The 18782-nt window shown below is 43.6% G+C and overlaps 1 protein-coding gene across 1 annotated transcript in view; it reads right to left on the bottom strand.

Annotated features, from left to right (window-relative positions):
• Positions 1 to 11825, bottom strand: part of TMEM178B (transmembrane protein 178B) — a 219466-nt gene extending 207641 nt beyond the window's left edge. The window contains exon 1 of the mRNA XM_049821555.1: positions 10827 to 11825. Coding sequence (XP_049677512.1) covers positions 10827 to 11208 — 382 coding nt within the window. The 5' untranslated portion in view covers positions 11209 to 11825. The remainder of the gene's footprint in view (positions 1 to 10826) is intronic.
• Between the last annotated feature and the right edge of the window lie 6957 nt (positions 11826 to 18782).

Here is an 18782-nt window from a genome sequence, read left to right on the forward strand (position 1 = left end):
TGTGAACTTTTGTCTTGCAGGATGTTTGCATTGTTGGGCAACTGTCCTCTGTGTAAAACTCTTCAGAAGTCCTTTACGGTTAAAGATGAAGCAGTACAGTCTTCAGGTACTGTCTCAATGGGAACCACCTAAGTACCTAAGACAGATCAATGCAATTGGATCATCAGCTACCATAAATCAGTATCACCCCTTCGAAGTCAGGCTAGCGGCCTTAGTTTACACCTTTAACATCTGATTGAAAAAATGGCTTTGTTTCTTTTTTGTTTGTTTCTGTTATAAAATCTACGTCGTTAAATGACCACTGGGCAGAAAGCAAAAGTATCTACATTATAAAGGCTCTTTTGCATATTCAGAGATAGGTACTGATTAATGGAGACACAGAGACAAGCATCGTACATTCATACTTGAGCAGAAAGATCTTTTCAAATCGCTGCTGTTACCCAATAAAATTAGCATAACTGTTTCAACCTATTAGTCTAGAAATACATTTAGGAAGCTTTTTTTGAAATGTCTGCTGTTAAAACTCAAAACCATCAAAAGGTCTCAGAACTAAACAAGGTCTGCGACAAGAGATTCTCAGGGACTTTCACTCGATCTGGTGGGATACCTTAATGGGACCCACTTTGCTGTATACATGGGACATCCTGGAACATCTGTTCCTTTACGTTGCTTCAGCTTGCATGCTTATGGTAAGAAACAAAAGAATCACAGGGCACTTTTGAACAGGTAGGTCAGACGCTTACACTGAACAGAGGTGGCACAGGGGGATGAAGCACGTTCCCTGTCATCTGACAAGAGATGCTGACAATCACCCAGCTTGGGACATATAGCTTCCTTCTCAACTTGGAGTGCAGAGTGCCTTCGGGGATGACTGAGGTAGAGCTGCTGGAAAAAGCAGGTGGGGATGCTGCAAAGATCCTCTCAGCTCTGCTTTAAGTGGGTGTGAGTGCCAGTTTTCCAGCTTCTCTGGCACCCTGAAAGCATGTTAGGCTACTGCAGCTTGTTCCAAGGTTACATCTTCACTGGAGTCAGAAACAGAAGTGGGCACAGACAATAGCAAGCCACTTGGTAAGGAGAAGTCTGACCATGAGCCCAGCAGAGCAATGCCCGGCATGTGCCAGATTGCCACAGGGTCTGAGCAGTTACTTCTGACCCGAGACCCTTTAGCTGGCCTGACATTTATTTGAGAGACTGCAGCACTTTAAGTGCAGAAGCACTGGGATAGGGTATAACAGGCTGAAAAGACCTTTTCCATAAAAGCCCCTCAGCTCTGTAAATACGTTTCTTCACCCACCCACCCCCACTTTGTGGAAAATATCCTGAATTTGTAGTTAACATTTGTTTATCTACACTGGAGGGTCAATCTGAGACTGGAGCACGGTTGTTCCAAGCACTGGACAAACTTGCTGACTTCTCCTGGTGAGAACCATGCTGACACCTCTGTAAGGTTACACAGGATGAACCCGCAGCATGAAGGCAGGGTAGTCAGTGGTAGTGACCTCTCTGCCCCTTAAGTTTTATGTTTTAGTGTCTCCTCCATTCAGTCCACAACCCTGTTTAACCTGTCAGTCACCAAAAAGACAGGGCTTCATACTGGGCCCTGCGCTCTCCCATCCGCTCCACCGCTCGGACCATCCCCATGACCTTTCTGCAACAACCATTGGCCACCACCTTCGTGCTAAGCTTGCTTGGCCTTTCTGTCACCTCAGATCATCAGTATTAAGGACTTCTTGCCTGCTCTCCATCTTTTATCACTCTCTTTATCACGTCTTTCCTTTCTCCACATGCTGATATTATCCGTGCTGCACTCTTTCATTCATAGACCTTTTGCCCTGCATTCCCCTATGTGCTCCTGCCCTGCTATCCCAAATTCCAACTGACCCATACCAGCTGGTCTCTGCTATGTCTCACAAAGCAGAGCATCGCTAATGGGAACCCTGCTGCCTGGCTAACTTTCTCCAGTATAAATGCATTGTTCTGCCATTCAGTTCTGCTCATTTCCTAGACTTACTACTCCAGTTCAGCTCAATTAAACCTCAGACCCACAGTCATAGTCATCTCTTTGCCACATTTGGCTCATTCCTTCAGACCCTCCCACCTCCTCCAGCCCCCACCTCAGCTGTTACACTGGATTTCACCCAGTTCTTTCATGAGAAAAATGACAAACTATGATCTTCCTCTTCCAGTAGCTTTGCTTTGTTTCCTCTTCCCCTCCTACAACTCCTTCCTCATTCTTCTCTCCCACAGATGAAACACCTCCTATGCAGGTCTCTTCCTTCATTTCTTTTATTTGCCACTGAGCCAGTCTTATCCTATCCCCTGAATTCCATATGGCCATTCTTGTCCTCTTGTTCCCTCTTCTCCTTGACCTCTCACGCCCCTCTGTCTCTTTACTCTCATAATGCAAGTGCCATTCAATCTCTTTCCTCTTAAAATATTCTCATCTTGAAACATTCTTTCATCTTGAAACATTTATTTTCCTCTCTAAATACCATGTCTTTTTCTCTCCTCCCTTTCATCACCAACCTCTCTGAATACGCCAGGTACAAACACCACCTGGAGTCCCCCCCACCGGTTCAGTGCAGCTTCCTCTCCCTTGCAGCTGCTGCTGCCAAAGTCTCTACTTGACATACTGGGCAAATTTCAGCATGGTCTAAATACTCTGTTCTCACCTGCTGCAGCACGTCGACTACCTTCAGTAGTCTCCTGTGCTGTTTTAGCCTGAAATAGTGTCTTTCTTCAGCTACCATGACATTACTCACTTCTTTTGCACCACCTGTGAGTCTACGCTTTTTGCATGTCCTCCAGAAGACACTTTTCTTCTCCCAGCTCCGCCAGAAGTTCATGGGGCTTTTCTCTTTCTGTATTTTACTCCTTGGTAATTTCTGTCACAAACATAGATTTCACTACCATCTCCATGCAGCAATTTTCAGATTCACGCCTCTAACACAAACTTGTCTCCCTAGGTCAAAACCACAGTCTCTCTAATACTCCCTCACAGACACACAGATACCAAACTGAGCTTATCATAGCTAAAACAGAGTTCCTAATGTTCTTCTCTCTTTTCTATATGCTCTCTTCAGTAATTCCCCTCTTGATCATCACAGCCAACACTATTACTTTCCTTGTTGTTCTAATCAACATCTTCATCTCATGTCTCTCACTACATCCATAGATCCAGGGGATGTCTACAGTTCACATATTCTTTCTCCATCCAGGCTCTCATTATCTCATGCCTTTATTACTACTATAGTTCTTTTTCTGACCTTCACAAATGTGATCTTGCCCTCCATGTATCCGTTCAGGATGCTGCTAGAAATATCATTTTCCTAACACATCACTCTAACCATGTCATTTCTCTTAGCAGCTGTAGACTGCTGTCCCACTATCTCATCAGTGCAATCTACTTGTCTTCATTAAGGAAATGTCAACTTCTTCCTATAGTCAACCAAAGAGGTCAATCCCCATCACCTACTTATTAATTTTTCAAGCAGACCTGACCCATGATTTTTCTGGTGCCATCCCTCAATCTTTGGAAGACCATCTTGTAAACATCTGCACCTCTTATTCATTATCTTTCTTTACAACTCTTCTAGGAATCGTGCATTTCATGGTGCTTACAGAAATGTGGTTAGCCTGCGGGTGTTTTAAAACCACTACCGGTCACGCTGAATATAATTACCTTGTCGTCTCCTTGTACTCTCTCATAAGGCTGCATTACTCACCAATATTTAAAGTGCAGCAACATGTCAAAAGGATGGGGACATTTTTCTGATCCATGATTTCTGATCCATGATTAAGGCTCATAAATCTTATGGTAGAAGTCTTACTGGTATTAATAATAATGAACAAAATCCCTATTATACTGCTACTGAGCTGAGGTACAAGAGATTAAGTCACTTGCCTCAGGTCATGAAGAAAAACTATGGCAGAGCTTGGACTGAATTCCAGCTTTGTAAGCCCTGCCCTAACTGCAGTACTACCTTTCTTCCATCTATTTTGGTAGTTATCTACAAAGGATTATGATTTCAGCAGGCTCAGCTGGGCAGTTCTGAATATTTATTTGTGGAAGAATTAGGCTTTATGAGAAAGAAAATGGGGAAATTTCCATTTTATAGTCTGATTTCTCTCCTGCAGAGAAAATACGTTAGTTTATATTCTTTTCTTTTAAGTGAATTCTATTCTGAATGGTCTGTTAAGGGCACTTGGATTCTAGAATCCACATTTTTTTATATTTTATTCCTTAAAAACTGAGAAACACCATTCCATTTCTTCCTTTTGCTCTTAAAGAGGTGAATATGTACTCAAGGGTTCCAAGCAACACTTTGTTAGCAATGAATCGTTAAGTAACTTACATTGTAAATGACTGTCATTATTTTTGCAGAACCTACAAAACATAAAGTCATCTTCCTCATTTACTGGCTCTGCGATAGTTAATGAACTCATTCCACTCTTGAAGTTATTCTGAGTGCAGAGAAAGACTTTTTCAATGAGAAAAAGCAATATTAATACGGATTTTTATTGCTGGAGATGACAAAATAATTCAGATCATTTCATCTCTGTTTAAGTAAAATAATCTTTCGTATTTTTATTTTTACAGTAAACAGAATACATCTCCACTTGTATTAAATCTTTCCTCCACACTTCTTAAAAAGTTTTTAAGCAATAGGCAGAAAGGATAAAAATGCTGAGATTTCTCAAAAGGATTTGGATGCTCAATTAAATGAACAGGAATTACGCATGCCATCCTGCAGGCAGCTCTGCAAATATCAGTTTCTCTTGAGAAGGGCATGATCCCGTCATTTTTACTCAGGCAAAATTTCCATTTGTCTTCACCGGCAATTTTGCTTGAAAGCCAACAGCTTGATTGAAATTTGCCCTTTAAAACAGCATGATTAAAACCAGTTGCAGCTCTGTTAAATTACATATATGTTCTTAGTATTTTTAGCAGATATATATTATCAAACTAATTATCTCAGATGTGTCAGAGGAACACGTCAGGTTCTCATTACTTTTGGTAAAGATACTTTTTAATGAATTGCTATTTAAGTTTGATGTAATTAAAATATTAAAATTGCTTATTTAAAACATGATGGGCCAAATCCTCCTGGAACTCATATGCATGAAACACCAGTGATTTCATCCCTTAAATGATTTTAGAAAATCTCTGAACAAGCGGGTGTCTTTGCCGTATCTTAGAAACATGCAGTTGTTTTTGACTTCCAATCAACGTCGATAGGCTAAGAACAATTACAGCATCGACAACGGTGAAGGCTAAATTCCTGGGTAGCCTAAGATTCAACTCAAAGGCTGTCTACTGCTTAAATTTCACTGGATCCCTCCAGCAGAACTCTGCTGTGACAGAAGGGAGCACAGACCTTGCGATGGCCTTTCTATCCAGGGACAATTTTAACCTCAAAGGAAACACTGAAGGCCTGAACTTGCTGCATCACCACGTTCAATAAAACATTTGCTATTGACTTCACTAGGATCAGAATCAAGACTTCAATAAAGGCTCTTTTATAAGGAGTCCATTTGGAAAACAGTTGGGATTTCAAGCACACATATTAAACAAAGCATTTGGATTCTTTAATGTATGAAGGATACATGAAAAAATGGCTGTCCAAATTTACCTGGCAAAACCGTTGCATTTTAAAAGTCAAATCTACAGCATTGCAAGGTATTGCAAGTAGTTTTACAAAAACGAATCTTTTTACTCCTAAAGATAGCTGCAGGTGGCCTCTCTTCAGGCTTTTCCAATTGTGTGTAAATAATCCCTAGCGACGGCCAGAGTAGTCCTGTTAAGCCTTTCTTCCTCAGTTGTGCCATGCATCTGACAAACCAAAACAGAGAAAGCTTTCATCCCAGAAACCTTGCCTATTATTTGTGGTGAAGGTAGGCTGCACAGGAATTGCTTGCCTTTTTTTTTTTTTTTTTCCAGTGGTGCCATGGGCTAAGTATACTCGCAATAAAATGTTTTAAAAATAGGATTTACTATGACTTCCATGGATCTTGGGGGAAGAAGGAAGGTAAAGGGGGGGATTGAAATAATAAGGTCAATTGTAAAATTTTTTTTAATATAAAATTGGACTCCGATGGCAGGCAGCAGAGCCCCATCCAGACAGGTTTAACTGGCATCCTTCCAAAAGTGAGATGAAAGGTCCTCTGAGTAGTAATTGTCTAAATGGAACAGACTCTGGTTATTGTGCAACTTCTTCATCTACTTTATTGTACCTTTATAATTAAATGATGTAATTCCTTTTTTTCCTTTCTTGTTTTCCTCTCAACTAGTGCAGGAAAGCATCTGAGCAACATTGTCGTAGGATGCAGACAGACCCTGTGGCTTCCAGGGGATTTTTGTGGGTCTCTGCAAGTCGTATACAAGATGTTGTGAGCTGCTGGTTGCCAAAGCAGGACATAAACTCTGCCTTCTCCCGGCCACGAATGGACACTTACCTGCATTTCAACTCTCTGCTTGCCTAGTGGTGGAGGTGGTCGCTTCGCTGGGATTTTTTGATAGGGTGAGGGAATGCTGCTTTTTGCTAGAAACTCGGTGGTAAACAGGCAAACAATTGATCTAATAGGATATAGGGAACACCATATCCAAAGGGGTGTTAGGCAGCAGGGCTATTTAATTCACGGAGGAGACTGGACAGACACCTGAGAACTGGAAGAAGCTTAGAGTATTGTGCTAAACAAACCCAGAGCCAGTGTTTCCTGACTCCGCAAGGCTTTAGGGATCAGGAGTGAAACTCCGGTCCTGAGATGTTAAAAGACTAGATCAGATGCGAAAGCAGAATCAGAGGACCAGCTTTGTAAGCTCTTTCTTTTTGACTGGTCCTTCTGTACAAGACTGCTTTCCCTCAGTCCCAGTAGCCCATTTGCAGGAATAAAGATTACTCAGGTGAGTAAAAGTTAGCAAGACTGGGCCCTGGGTTTGCATGTTCAACTCCAATAATTTCTTTATTGACTGTAACTTCTGTTGTTTCTGGTTTGATTTTTTTTTTTTTCATTTATGATAAGAAAGTGAACAAATTAACTGCCTGATTTTCATGCAGCTTTAGAATATTCTTCAGGCCTTTGGTCTCATGCCTGCCTGCCTCTCCCTGAGTATGCTTACTTGTGACAATCTGGTTTAATTCATTGCCTATTTAGCTAATTGTATTATTTTGAAATATGCATCTGGGTTCCATGGAAATATAAAAAAGGGATAGGAGAAATATAAATAGGACCAACTATTTTATATATGCATTAGTGTCTATTGTATCTATCCATAAGACATCTGAAGTAACAGATCTCCAGTTTTTCTAGAAAATTCCAACATAAACGTTTTGATTTATTTGCCAGAAAGTAAAAGCTAATAAATACAGAATAGAATTACAGAAGTGACCCAGACTATTCAGAAACAAAACTGTTTTTCAAAACCACTGGCATCAGAATACTACCAAGTACCATAGGGCCTGATCCTGCCACAAGCCTTTGCCTACAGCTTGTATTAATTTCAGCAGAGTTCATAAGCAGAATAACTGCAGGGCATTTGCAAAGCTAGTTTGGCTCGTAATGACCATTTTTTGTTATCCTTTGATAGACAAACCTACCATCCTCAATAATAGAAGTTTCGCCTAGGGAAAAATGTAGGATCTGTATCAAAATAAATGAATCACTCAGATCCTGTCCAGCTTAAAAAAAAAAAGAAAAAAACCCCACACCAACCCTTAATAGTATTTACATTCAGTTACATATAGCATTACACACAATATCTGGGACCAGAACCTGCATTAGTTTATCCAGTTCCGGAAGAGGTGTGCTGGATTAAATTACCAGCTGGCAGAGGAAGAAGAGTAAAAGGCCTATGTACCAATAACATCCTCTTTTATATGGTATTTGCCCTGGAGCTCATACAGAGAGAGATTTCATCTGTGCAGGAATATGTACCCCAGACAGAGTATTTGATTACTACAGGTAGAGAACATCTGCAGCTCTTCAGACCTGCACAGGGCACGCTCTGCCCAGGCACCCACCCCTGCAACCTCTAACTCCAGACGAGTGTCTGCCACAGAAGAAAAACTAATAAAACAAGGTGGTGCTGTCGGGATGAACCTAGAATACCTGCCTTACTTTGCACTCGTAGCCGTTCTCAACATCGGATAGCGATGGCAAATGTGCTTATTCCTCTTTCATTGTATAGCTGAGGATCATAAAGAAAACAGTCTAGTAGCTGGCCTTACATGAGAACAGGGACACTAGTTGACTACTCATGTAAAGCTGTTTCTTTCTAATTCAGTGATTCCAGCACACAAGGATTTTTAACAGTTGAGTATTTTACATTACCTTTTGGTAAGGGGAGAGAAAAATACATTAGTTCTTTTTGATCTAACAAAACATAAAGTGGACAAGCAATCCTATAATGTCTCCAGTTCTATTTCTGAGCCAGTCAAACACTTTTTTTTTATCAAATTGCCATTACACTTGCTTTTCTATGTTTTAATCTGGAGCTGACAAAGGAACACACCTCTATAGCATTAGTGCTAATGTGTGTGACTTCATCATGGCTGAGAGTTATAGTGTAGATAGATCCTCACTCCAGAAGGACCATCAAACAAACTAGAATGTTGGTTTTCAGTGTTACAAGTCTCCCACCCTTAACACTTCTCTCAGCGTACAATGAAGTTGGTTAAATGTGTATGAGAAAACCTTTGAAGTGGGCAAGGAGTGACAGGCACCGATATTTGCACATGCCTCCCTTATGTACACAATTTGCACTTCTGACCTTGGGGCAACGACTCTGCGAAGTGGCTATCTGGCCATCTGCAGACACATATGTCCAGAAATATGTGTGCAAGAACCTGAGCCCGGGAATCCCTTGCTACCGGCTGAATGGTGTTTATTTAGAGTTAGTTCACTACACACACATGCACGCTTATACGCACACACAAACACACACAGCAGGCTCTTTCGAAGACTATCTTCTCCTGCATTTAACCACCTCAGCTTAAGTTGCCACGTTTTCTCTATAGTTAACACTTAGCAGAGCTGCCGTTACACATAACCCAGTGCGAGGCAATTTCAGCAGTTTCTGACAGGGGAAATGGACACTCCTGAACCCTGGACAAGGCAGGTGGTGAAAGAGGAATGTGTCTCACTTATTTCAAGATGAAAAACCTCTCTAATAACTGAAACCCCATTTGCCAAAGGTGAGCTCTGGTGACATGTTCGCCCGCTGCCAAGGTTGAATTTCTTTGTTTATGCCCCGAGCACAGCGAGCACACGTGGCAGAGCGATCCAGCCCTCCGCGGCCAGCACAGCACGTCTGCGCCCTCACCTAGACGGAGAAGAGGAATCCCTCCCTCGGCACTGAAACCGGCAGCAGGGTGCCAGGGGGCTGACAGGCTTTGGACATGTTCACTTGTCCATTACAAATGGGACCGAAGCCACCAGTTCGTTTCACAGGGGTCATTAAATAGCAACTAGACATTAAGGTCACTGGCGACACAGACAGAATCCCAACTAGTGATCTAGGTTCCCTGCTACACCACCTGTTTGTACCGTTCCAGTGCAAGTCTACACCATGCGACTCACCTCTACTGCTCACTTTTAAAACATACGGAACAAAATGTATACATTGGCAAACACATGTGAGAGTATATCCCTCGTGAATAATTAGCTTTAAGCAGTAATTCTGCTTGCAATGTCTGAAGAGGGAATTAATGCAGGCTATCAAGGGAGTTTGGGACAGAGAACACACTTAGAAAATAAGTATTTTTAAAGATTGCACGGTGTAAGAGGCAATGATTTCACTGCAATGGAAATAAACCGCTGGGGAATCATCTGAATGTAGCAGAAGAACCATGAGAGAGGAATGTTATTTTGTTGTATGGAGTAACCATGCCATGGGTAGCAAAGATGCTGTCATCCTTTACTGAAACCCTCATCATCCTGCAAAAAACATACATCTTCTGTAGACAGGAGGTTTAGGCTGGGTTTTATGCATATCTCCCCTTCTTATACTTCGGATCAAAGAAACATTTGAGGCAAACTGACCATCACCTTGAACTGGTACCTTGGGGGAAAAAAAAGAAGAAGAAGGACCAAAAGACAAGAAAAAAAATAGCACAAAAATGCTACAGGTAAACAGATGCATCTCCACCCCAAGAGAAAATGATTCCTTTCTAACACTCCTAATAAATTCATTTAATGCTTTGTAGACATTGAAAATACTCCAAAACATAGCTCAGTGTAAACAGCAAGCTGGGATTCCTCCTGCTCTTTAGCATTTCTCTTTGTTTACTCTCCATTTGGGGATAGAAAAAGCCTACATGTGAGCACTGCAAATGGTGTATTTCGGGACTGATGGGGCATTCGGTAAGGGAATGATGAAATACAGACATATGTAGCCTCCAATAAAATAATACGTACTTCGCCTGAGTCACCAGGGTCAAAAGAAATAAAAATTAAAAAAAATCCAGTGTCTGCTTTATTAATATTTTTTATTTGTATGCGGAAAATAATCTGATACCATGGTGATGGGCAGACTATATCAAGCTTAGAAAGACAGAGACATGAGAGAGACATTCTGGGGTGTGTCTGCTCTCACCCCCACTGCCTTTTTGCTCCCAAAACCCCACGCCTCAGCAGTAGAGACCCCGCGGGAAACTGCCCTGGCAGTGCTTCGGGAAGCGATGCCCAGCCAGGCCAGTTCACCCATCGCAAGGAGAGGTACTTGGCTAGAGACGCCAGCTCCCATCTGTGAGCCCAAATGGCTCTGCTCAGCCTCTGCTCAGCTCGGGAAGACTTGGCACGTTCATTTGGTAAAAAACAGCCCTTACCTTTGGCAATCAGCTCCTCCAGCTCTTGGTCGAATCCTTGTCGGTGGCATTTCCTCCAGAGCCCCATGTTGGTCGAGTTGTACTGTCTGTTGCACTCATCGACTGCGCTCATCGCAAAGATCTGCCTCCTGTTTCTTGCCAAGAGGAGTTTCCCTTCCCAGCGGTCCAACCTAGACCTGCTGGCCCTCAGAGGCAGGTTGTTGTTGGAGTTATAAATGAAGCCAGGATCATTTCTCTTAGTGGTGATGCTCTTGCACCTCTCTCTGTGCTTCCTGGCATCAGTTTCGTACCAATGGTCAGAGCAGATTGCCACAGCCAGCATGCCCAGGGCACACAGAGCTAAAGAGAGGCCAGCATACAGCAGTAACCTTCCAGCAGCCATACCTCAGCTTCACAGAAACACCATGGACATCTTCACAACAGGCAAAGCCCTTGAGCGTGAGACCACGCAAAAGCCTCCGGAGCAGCTGCTAGGTGTCACTCGGCAGAGACTGCCTCCAACATCCCCAACTCCCGTGGCTCACATCCACGCTGCGGAGGGATGCTGAGAGCGCTACAAAGTTCTGCCCTGGAGGCAGTCCTGGAGTCTCATCTGCCTCTTCTCCTCTGCGGAGGAGACCTGGCGAGGAGAAACGCAGCCTTCCACTTCGAACGGGAGCGAGCCAGCGACCCACCTATACAAAGATGTCCTGCTCCCCTCGCCAGGAGCACCCGAGCGGCAGGGGCTGCGGGAATAGATCCCCCTGAAGAGACCTGAAAGCTACGGCTGATCAGTCCATTAATCTCTTTCAATCTGGCCAGCTCAGAAATCCAGAAGAGACGGCTTTCAGATCCGCAGGCTCACCACAGCATCATCACAGGACAGAAAAGTTCAACAGCTAGAGACCTCCCGCTCGCACGCAGCCGCTTTATCCCGGTTTTGGGAACGGGTGACTCGCCTTTTCTTTGTCAGTGCCTCAGCAAGGGCATCATCATCATCATCATCATCATCCTCTGGACGGTGGGTCGGTCGCTCGCTTGGGTTTAAAGCAGGGTCGAAGGGGAGGGAGCAAGGGGGGTGGGGGGGGGGTGGGGGGGAGCAATCCGTTGTCGTTGCTGCTGCTGCTGTCTTAAATCGCGACTAAACCACAACCTCCCCGGCAGGATCGGGAGAGGCGGGCACGCACAGGTCTCTCTCCCTCAGCAGACTTCGCCGACAGTCACTGACATCTTGCCTCGGCCGACACCTCGGCTTCTCTCCGCCAGCCTCGTCGTCTGCGCTGTCATCCAGGCACCGTAACGCCCCGATCCCTTCCCTCCGGAGCGCCCCAGCGGCGGCCTCCCCGCTCCCCGGGCCGGGCAGAGGCGGCGGGGGGCAGCCCCGGCCCCGGCAGGACCCGTTAGGCAGCGCTGGAAGCGCTCCTCGGCCCCGGCATCGTTCTTCCACACATACGGCACGCTCCCCCCCCCCCCCCCCCCCACCACCACCACCACCACCACCACCGCCACCCCCTCCCCTTTCCGCTGGGATGGGGGGGAAGAAAAGAAAAAAAAAAAAGAAAAAGAAAAAAAAAAAAAACCAAAAAAATCTTCTTTCGTCCCCGGCGCTGGGATGTGTTGTGCACAGTTTTGCTAACACGGCGGCACGTTAGCCATCTGCAAGATGAAGGCGGGCGGGCTGGGGCTACGGCTGGCTGGAAAAGGATGCTAAAGGGATGGGGAGGGGGAGGGAGGTCGGGGGAAAGCAAACCAAAACAAACAGGGGCGGCGGGGGGGAGCTACACACCTTACACGGGGAGAGGAAAGCAGCCCCTAACTGTTGTCAACAGCTTTCGGTCTGCACCATTTCTCTGCCATATGGCCCGATCTTCACGATGGAGCTGAGGTTTTTAGCTCAGCAGCTTCGTACGAATCGTATCCCCAGCATCAGCAGTTATATATTCAGACATATTTTTTTTTTCTCCTTAAATTTCCACTCCCTTTCTCTCTAATGGGAATAACTCACCCATCTTGTAGAGATCAAGTGCAACAGAAGGCGAGCTGGAGTCCCCAAGCTTTAGAAATCTCATTTCACCGTTTTTAACCCAAATAAGAGCGAATCCAATCTTCTGTACACCTGGGAATCTTTCCTTGTTCAAACACCGAGCCCTGCAGCCTTGGCTAAAGCCTACAGACAGAGAATACAGAGCGCTGAGCCAAAAGCCAGTGATGTCACCCATGCAACGTGAGACTCATTTCTTATTTCTCTAGCCTCCTTAAAGATAAACTGCACCACTTCCCAGGCAGGAAATGTCGAAGCCTTACTTTTTTAAGATGGGAAAATGTAAAACCTGGATTTAACTGGCTCCTGCTCATTCTTGGTCACAAGCCCTTACATTGTGTCGACCAAATCCAAGACAAGCGGAGCTGTTTCTTACTGCACAAAAAAATACCAACCTACTACGTAACACAGAGCATGAGCTTGGAAAAACCCTGGATTCAAGACCTTCCCTGTGATCCAGAAAACTGAGGCCTCCACGCTCTGAACTGTACTGTTTAAAAAGGAAATAAGCACGGGCATTTGCCTTGCATCAAAAAGCCCCGGTTCCTGGCACATCCTGGTCTGTGAGTACCACAGCATCCTGGAGCTGGTGGAGGGACCTAGTTAGCCCCACACAATATTTGGCTCCCCCACACCAGCAACTCCACGGCACGAATAGCAAACAACGCGGTCACTCCTACTGCACCAAAATGTCCACAGCCCGATGCATCTCCACGGACGACCGCCGCCAAAATCTACATCCACGCTGGATCCCGCCAGCTTTTGGCCCCTGATGCCCAAGCTGTGTTATCTGAATAGAAAATAAGCACAGCCTTTATTGGAGCCCCTGGGTCGGTGATAGCCCTTGGCCCCAAGAGGGGAGTGCTGGGATTTTGCTGGCTTTTAATCCTAGCTACACAAATTGTACTTGCTCCAGTGGGGAGAGCAGAGGGGGGACATAGTAGCTCTTCATGTAGAAGTACATACTTGGACTTTCTTGTGGAATACAGCTGTATCAGAAAAAAAACCACAGCTGGATCCTACCAGTTTTGGCCCCAAACTAAATTGTATAATCAAAAAAGGCAAGATGTCTCTTTCCATTTTACCTGGCAAAACCAGGTCCCACGTCAGCTGGGATTTTCAGCTATGGACAAGCATCTCTTCCATTAAACAATTTTCGGTTTGAAAGCTACTGTATTGTCTAACCCCCTTGCATGATTACAAAACTTGCAAAGGAAAGTCGGTCACCCAAACCATAGACATTGTGATCATCCGCATCCTCTGAAACAGCTCTATTGCAAAATTTCAATGTTATGTTATGAATATTAACTGTATCTGGAAAGGTCTAAAGTTAATTGTTTTATTGAAACAAGGCACTGGTTTAAGTTTCTTTTTAGCAGTAACTTCCCTTTGTTGTTCATAATAAAGGCAAATATTTAAGGATCTAAGGCTTTTTAAAAACAGTTAAGCACAGGTGGGTCCACTTCTATAACTGGATTTTTCAAGCAACTACATGTCAGTACATAAAAAGAATTAAATTTTATAGTGGGCTTGGAGTAGCCATACCTGCTGTCTGTTCGGAGATAAAATTTAGAGATTTGTGGTCAAAAAGCTGCTGGCTCCTATAAGAAGACAGCGAACAGTTTTCTTGTATTGCACCCACACAGAGATGAGAGTGCACCTGGATTTCTTTGTCAATTTTTAGCATCAAGACTCAAGCTGGAGGATGAGAACAGGGAACAAGCCTAATTTTACCAAACATGGGTTTTGGCTGATGGGATTGTTGGATTTTCAATTTAAGCACAAGAGTCTGCTACATTTATTCCCTATTTAGACTGAACTGGAAGACAGAACTGTTTTCTGTCTAAACTTCCAGTTTAGACAGAACTGGAAAACTGGAGGTAAGAGCAAAATGGAGGACCCAGCTACTAGAGCTGGTTTTCTCATGATATTGGCCAAAGATATGTCAGGGGACAGGAAAATCATATAATATAATCATACCTACATTTTTTTTTTCTAGTTTAATATTAGGATTACAGTCCAAAGAGCCAAGATTTTGTTGGACCCAGGCAGGTCCAGGTGCCAGGTGTTTCCATCACACTCCAAGGCAGTAAGAGAGTTTGGGGCAGGGGACTTTTGTCCCTGGAGAAGCCAGACTTGTTCCCTCTTCTTATTCTTAAATATGGGTCTGAAAGCCAAAAATTGGCATGCATTTCCAGGTTTTATCTTTTTCTCTGAAAAGACATTTCAGTGGCAGTTTCTATGCATTTTTATTTTTTTGCTTGCATTTGTAGCTTTATCAGATGGCAATCTATATCCTCCTGCAAGTCACCTTAAATATATAAATGTAGGAGAAAGTGTTGGATTTCAGATGAGCTCCACTTTGACTCTTAGAATTAAACATTTCTCTCCCTCATCATCATTATCTCCTTTTCTTTTCAGGAGGGGCAGAATATTGCTTGCTGCAGGCGTTAGGAACCTTTCCTCTGTCTGTTCACAGGATTATTATAGACAGCCCCTTCTCAGCGCAAACAGATCATTATTAAAGTCTCTTCCTCCCACCCCCGCCTCGCCACAGGGGGAAAAAAACAATCCTTGTCGATCTTCAGATGAATGTAAGCTGAGAGAAAGGCATTAAAAAAAAAAAAAAAAAAAAAACCCTAACAAAAAAAAAACTCCACACACACTTGGGCACACTACACGGAAACTATTCCCTACAGTGAATTAAGGGCATCTTGGCAAAGGAAGGTAATTCATGGGTCTTAAATGAATTGGGGAGTGAAAATGCAGTTTTAGTAAAGGATTGAAAGCTGAGGCTTTCCTTTCTGCAGGTTACGATTTCAGTGATCCAGAGGGAAAGCTAAAGCACATGGTTACCCAGGAAAAATGTCTGAAGGCATGGGACAGAGAAGTGGAGCCCGGCGAGTCTGTTCAGAGCAAATTCCTTGTGACAAGCCCTGTGCACTGCCTGCTAGACTTCACCACGGATGTTATCTTACAGACAGGGCCGGTCTCCTCTCCATTCTCTCCCAGGATCGTTTCTGCTTTCCTTAGCATCCTCCAGCTACCAAATCCCACCGCCTTCCAGGAAAGCTTCAGACACAAAAGCAAAGGGAGCGCCTATACGAAGCAAGGTACACACAGGCGGGGTGTTGGGTTAGAAGGGGGGAAGGGCAGAGTTAATGGACAACCAATTGCAATTTGCTTTTCTTCATGGTTTTTTTTACATCAAAATGACCTCCACCATATTTTTCTTCTTCCTCCTCTGTTTTTTTCTTTTAAAGAAAAAGAGTTCAGTGCCATCTAGTGGGGGAGGGGATCGAGCAAGTCAATGTTCTTCCCATTTCCAGGGATCTGTACCACTAACTGTTATTCAACAGGGAGAGATGGTCCTCAGTATTTCCATTCTCTCTTTATGATCTTCATGTCCCAAGAGGTGATGTTTAATTTACATGGGCTCCAGCCTTCATTCTTTGTAATGAACCACCTACTGAAGACAAAGGAACTCATACTAGTGTTGTATTACTTGGAGTAGCACTGGCTCTGGAGGCAGTTCGCTGCTCTAATTACAGGATTTCAAATACAAGACAGTAATCAAACCAAACACAGATATAACAAATTATATCTACTAATGCTTTTTATCGTTCCAATGCACCTTGGATACTGGTGGGGGTGAATCCTCAGCATGCCAACCCTTCTACTAACACAGGCATAAAAGATGCTGCCTATCCCATAGAAGCATCCTATGATAACTCCCACAAACACTTGACCCACCAGTCAAACAGATTTTGGGGTGTTCAGGTGACTCAGAACCAAGCAGATGCTCTGCAAAGGAAGATCTGGACCACAAAACACCATATAAAAGTTTGTTGACTAAACCCTGGGCAGCTAAACCAGCCGCTAATGCTCCTTCTATCTATTTTTTTTTTTTTTTAATAGAAAAAAGGCATTTTCAGAGGGAAACATCAGCCAGCTGCATAAACACAACCTAGCCATACACACACACACACACAGAGCTATGCGGAGATTAGGCAGACAGCTATGTACACACTCATGTTTAGCTGTGCACACACTAGTATCTAGGGGCACACACCAGCACCTAGCTGGACATCTTCTGCCCTCCCCCCTGCCAACTCCCCAAAGGCATTTGTTTTGCTCTCTCTAAAAAACCCATTTTGATTGCAAAGTTAAGCAAGTTTGTGAATGCCAGATTTCAGATCACCCATGCAACATTAATTCACCCCTTATGCAAACAAATTATGATACAATCTTTAATTACATGATTTTTGTTTCCATGGGTCTCCTGCTTTTTTCAGCACAAAGGATGGATGTTGCTCACTTAATGAACGCTATTCAAATTTTCTCCTATCCTTATCATCCAATGTGTGGTGCATGTACTATTTACTGCAGAGCATCCAGAACTTGTATTGAATACAGAGTGATTAATTTCCTCATGGGCCTTTCTATAGTGGTGTTCTCATTGTAGTGTTTGAGGGCTGTTTTTTTTACAAACATCAATGAATTTATCTTCACAGCTCCCTGCTGAGGAACAGAGATAAAAGCCAATATTTTCAAACATGTCAGTGTATTTTGGGTGCTCAATTAAAGAAGCTTAGAACCAAAACTTTCAGAGTGCTTAGCACTTTCCTTCCTCAGAGGACAGCTCCCAGGTACCTTGGCTCTAGACACAGTGGGCAGTATTTCTACAAATTAGTGTATGGGTGACTGAACCTGGATACACAGAAAATGGGGACCACATGCACAGTAGTTGGGAAGAATGTAATTTATCTGAGTCACCTAGCTTCATAACAGCAACTTTCACAAAGGGTGAAATAAAATCCAATTTTCAATTTCAATTCAATTGCCTGAACCACGTGCCCATGATTTTTCCTACCTGAACTCATCTGCTAGGCTCACTACATAGCCTCCAAACTCTTCACCAAACAGCTGCCATCTCAGGATTGCAGAGTCCTCGTTCATCCATCATCTACCATGAATGGAAACAGAATTTGTGTAGAAAGTAGGACCTGATCGTGTATCTTACTCCATGAACACAAGACACAAGTGAATGGCAATTCATGGGCAATTTTTATTGTGGTGTTTTCTTAGTCTTGATTTAGTGACCTGAAGTTGTGACAAACAGGAGAAGCATGCATGAGCTGACACAAAATGAATCAGGGGGTCAGCAGCTGAATGGAGTGTAGCATCTAAAGAACAGATTTGTTTGGAGAGGAAGCAAAATGAATTGCTGGGCAGAAAGTGGGAAGACATGTAGGTGAGCAGTCCTATGTCATCTTTTTCAATAAAGCTGAGGGAATGGCCAACCCTAAATGGCCTCACACAAAGACAGGTAAAAGACAGTACCCAACTAAAAAGAACCACAGTATGATGCTGTTTTTCCAAAGACAAAACAAAACAAAACAAATGACTGGGAGCTTTCCACTAAAATTGCTTCCTCCTGTGAAAACTTACTCTTTATTATTTAGCTGTCAACTGTCAAAACCACATCACTGTTAACAACCTAAGGCTACACTGTGGACGCTGCTTCTCATCAGAACATCTCCAGGAATATTTTTAAGCTCAGGCAAAACAATGATGAACTTTTTTAAAGCAAATTATAATTAAACTTTCCCCCAAACTGCCCAACGTGAACATCATGCTTGCAAAATGTCAGCCCAAGCAGTTAAAACTTAGCAAAGCTATAAGCTACTGAAAATAAGGCCTGGTAGGCAAACTTAGTCAACTGAAGACATTATCCCTGCACCACCTCCGTGCAGACTGAGTGTTGATGCACACTGTGGTAAACTGCAGAATAAGTTGGAACCTATCACTCCACCTTTAAAGGTGTTGCCACGAGTTTTATCTTTTTCAAGGAGGTGTTAGGATCCAAATGTGTACCACACTCACAGGTGAGCACTAAAGAGACTCAGGAAAGCCAGCCTTGTGCCTGTCTCTGT

Source organism: Accipiter gentilis, chromosome 18 (assembly GCF_929443795.1).
Source record: "Accipiter gentilis chromosome 18, bAccGen1.1, whole genome shotgun sequence".
Lineage (NCBI taxonomy): Eukaryota > Metazoa > Chordata > Aves > Accipitriformes > Accipitridae > Astur > Astur gentilis.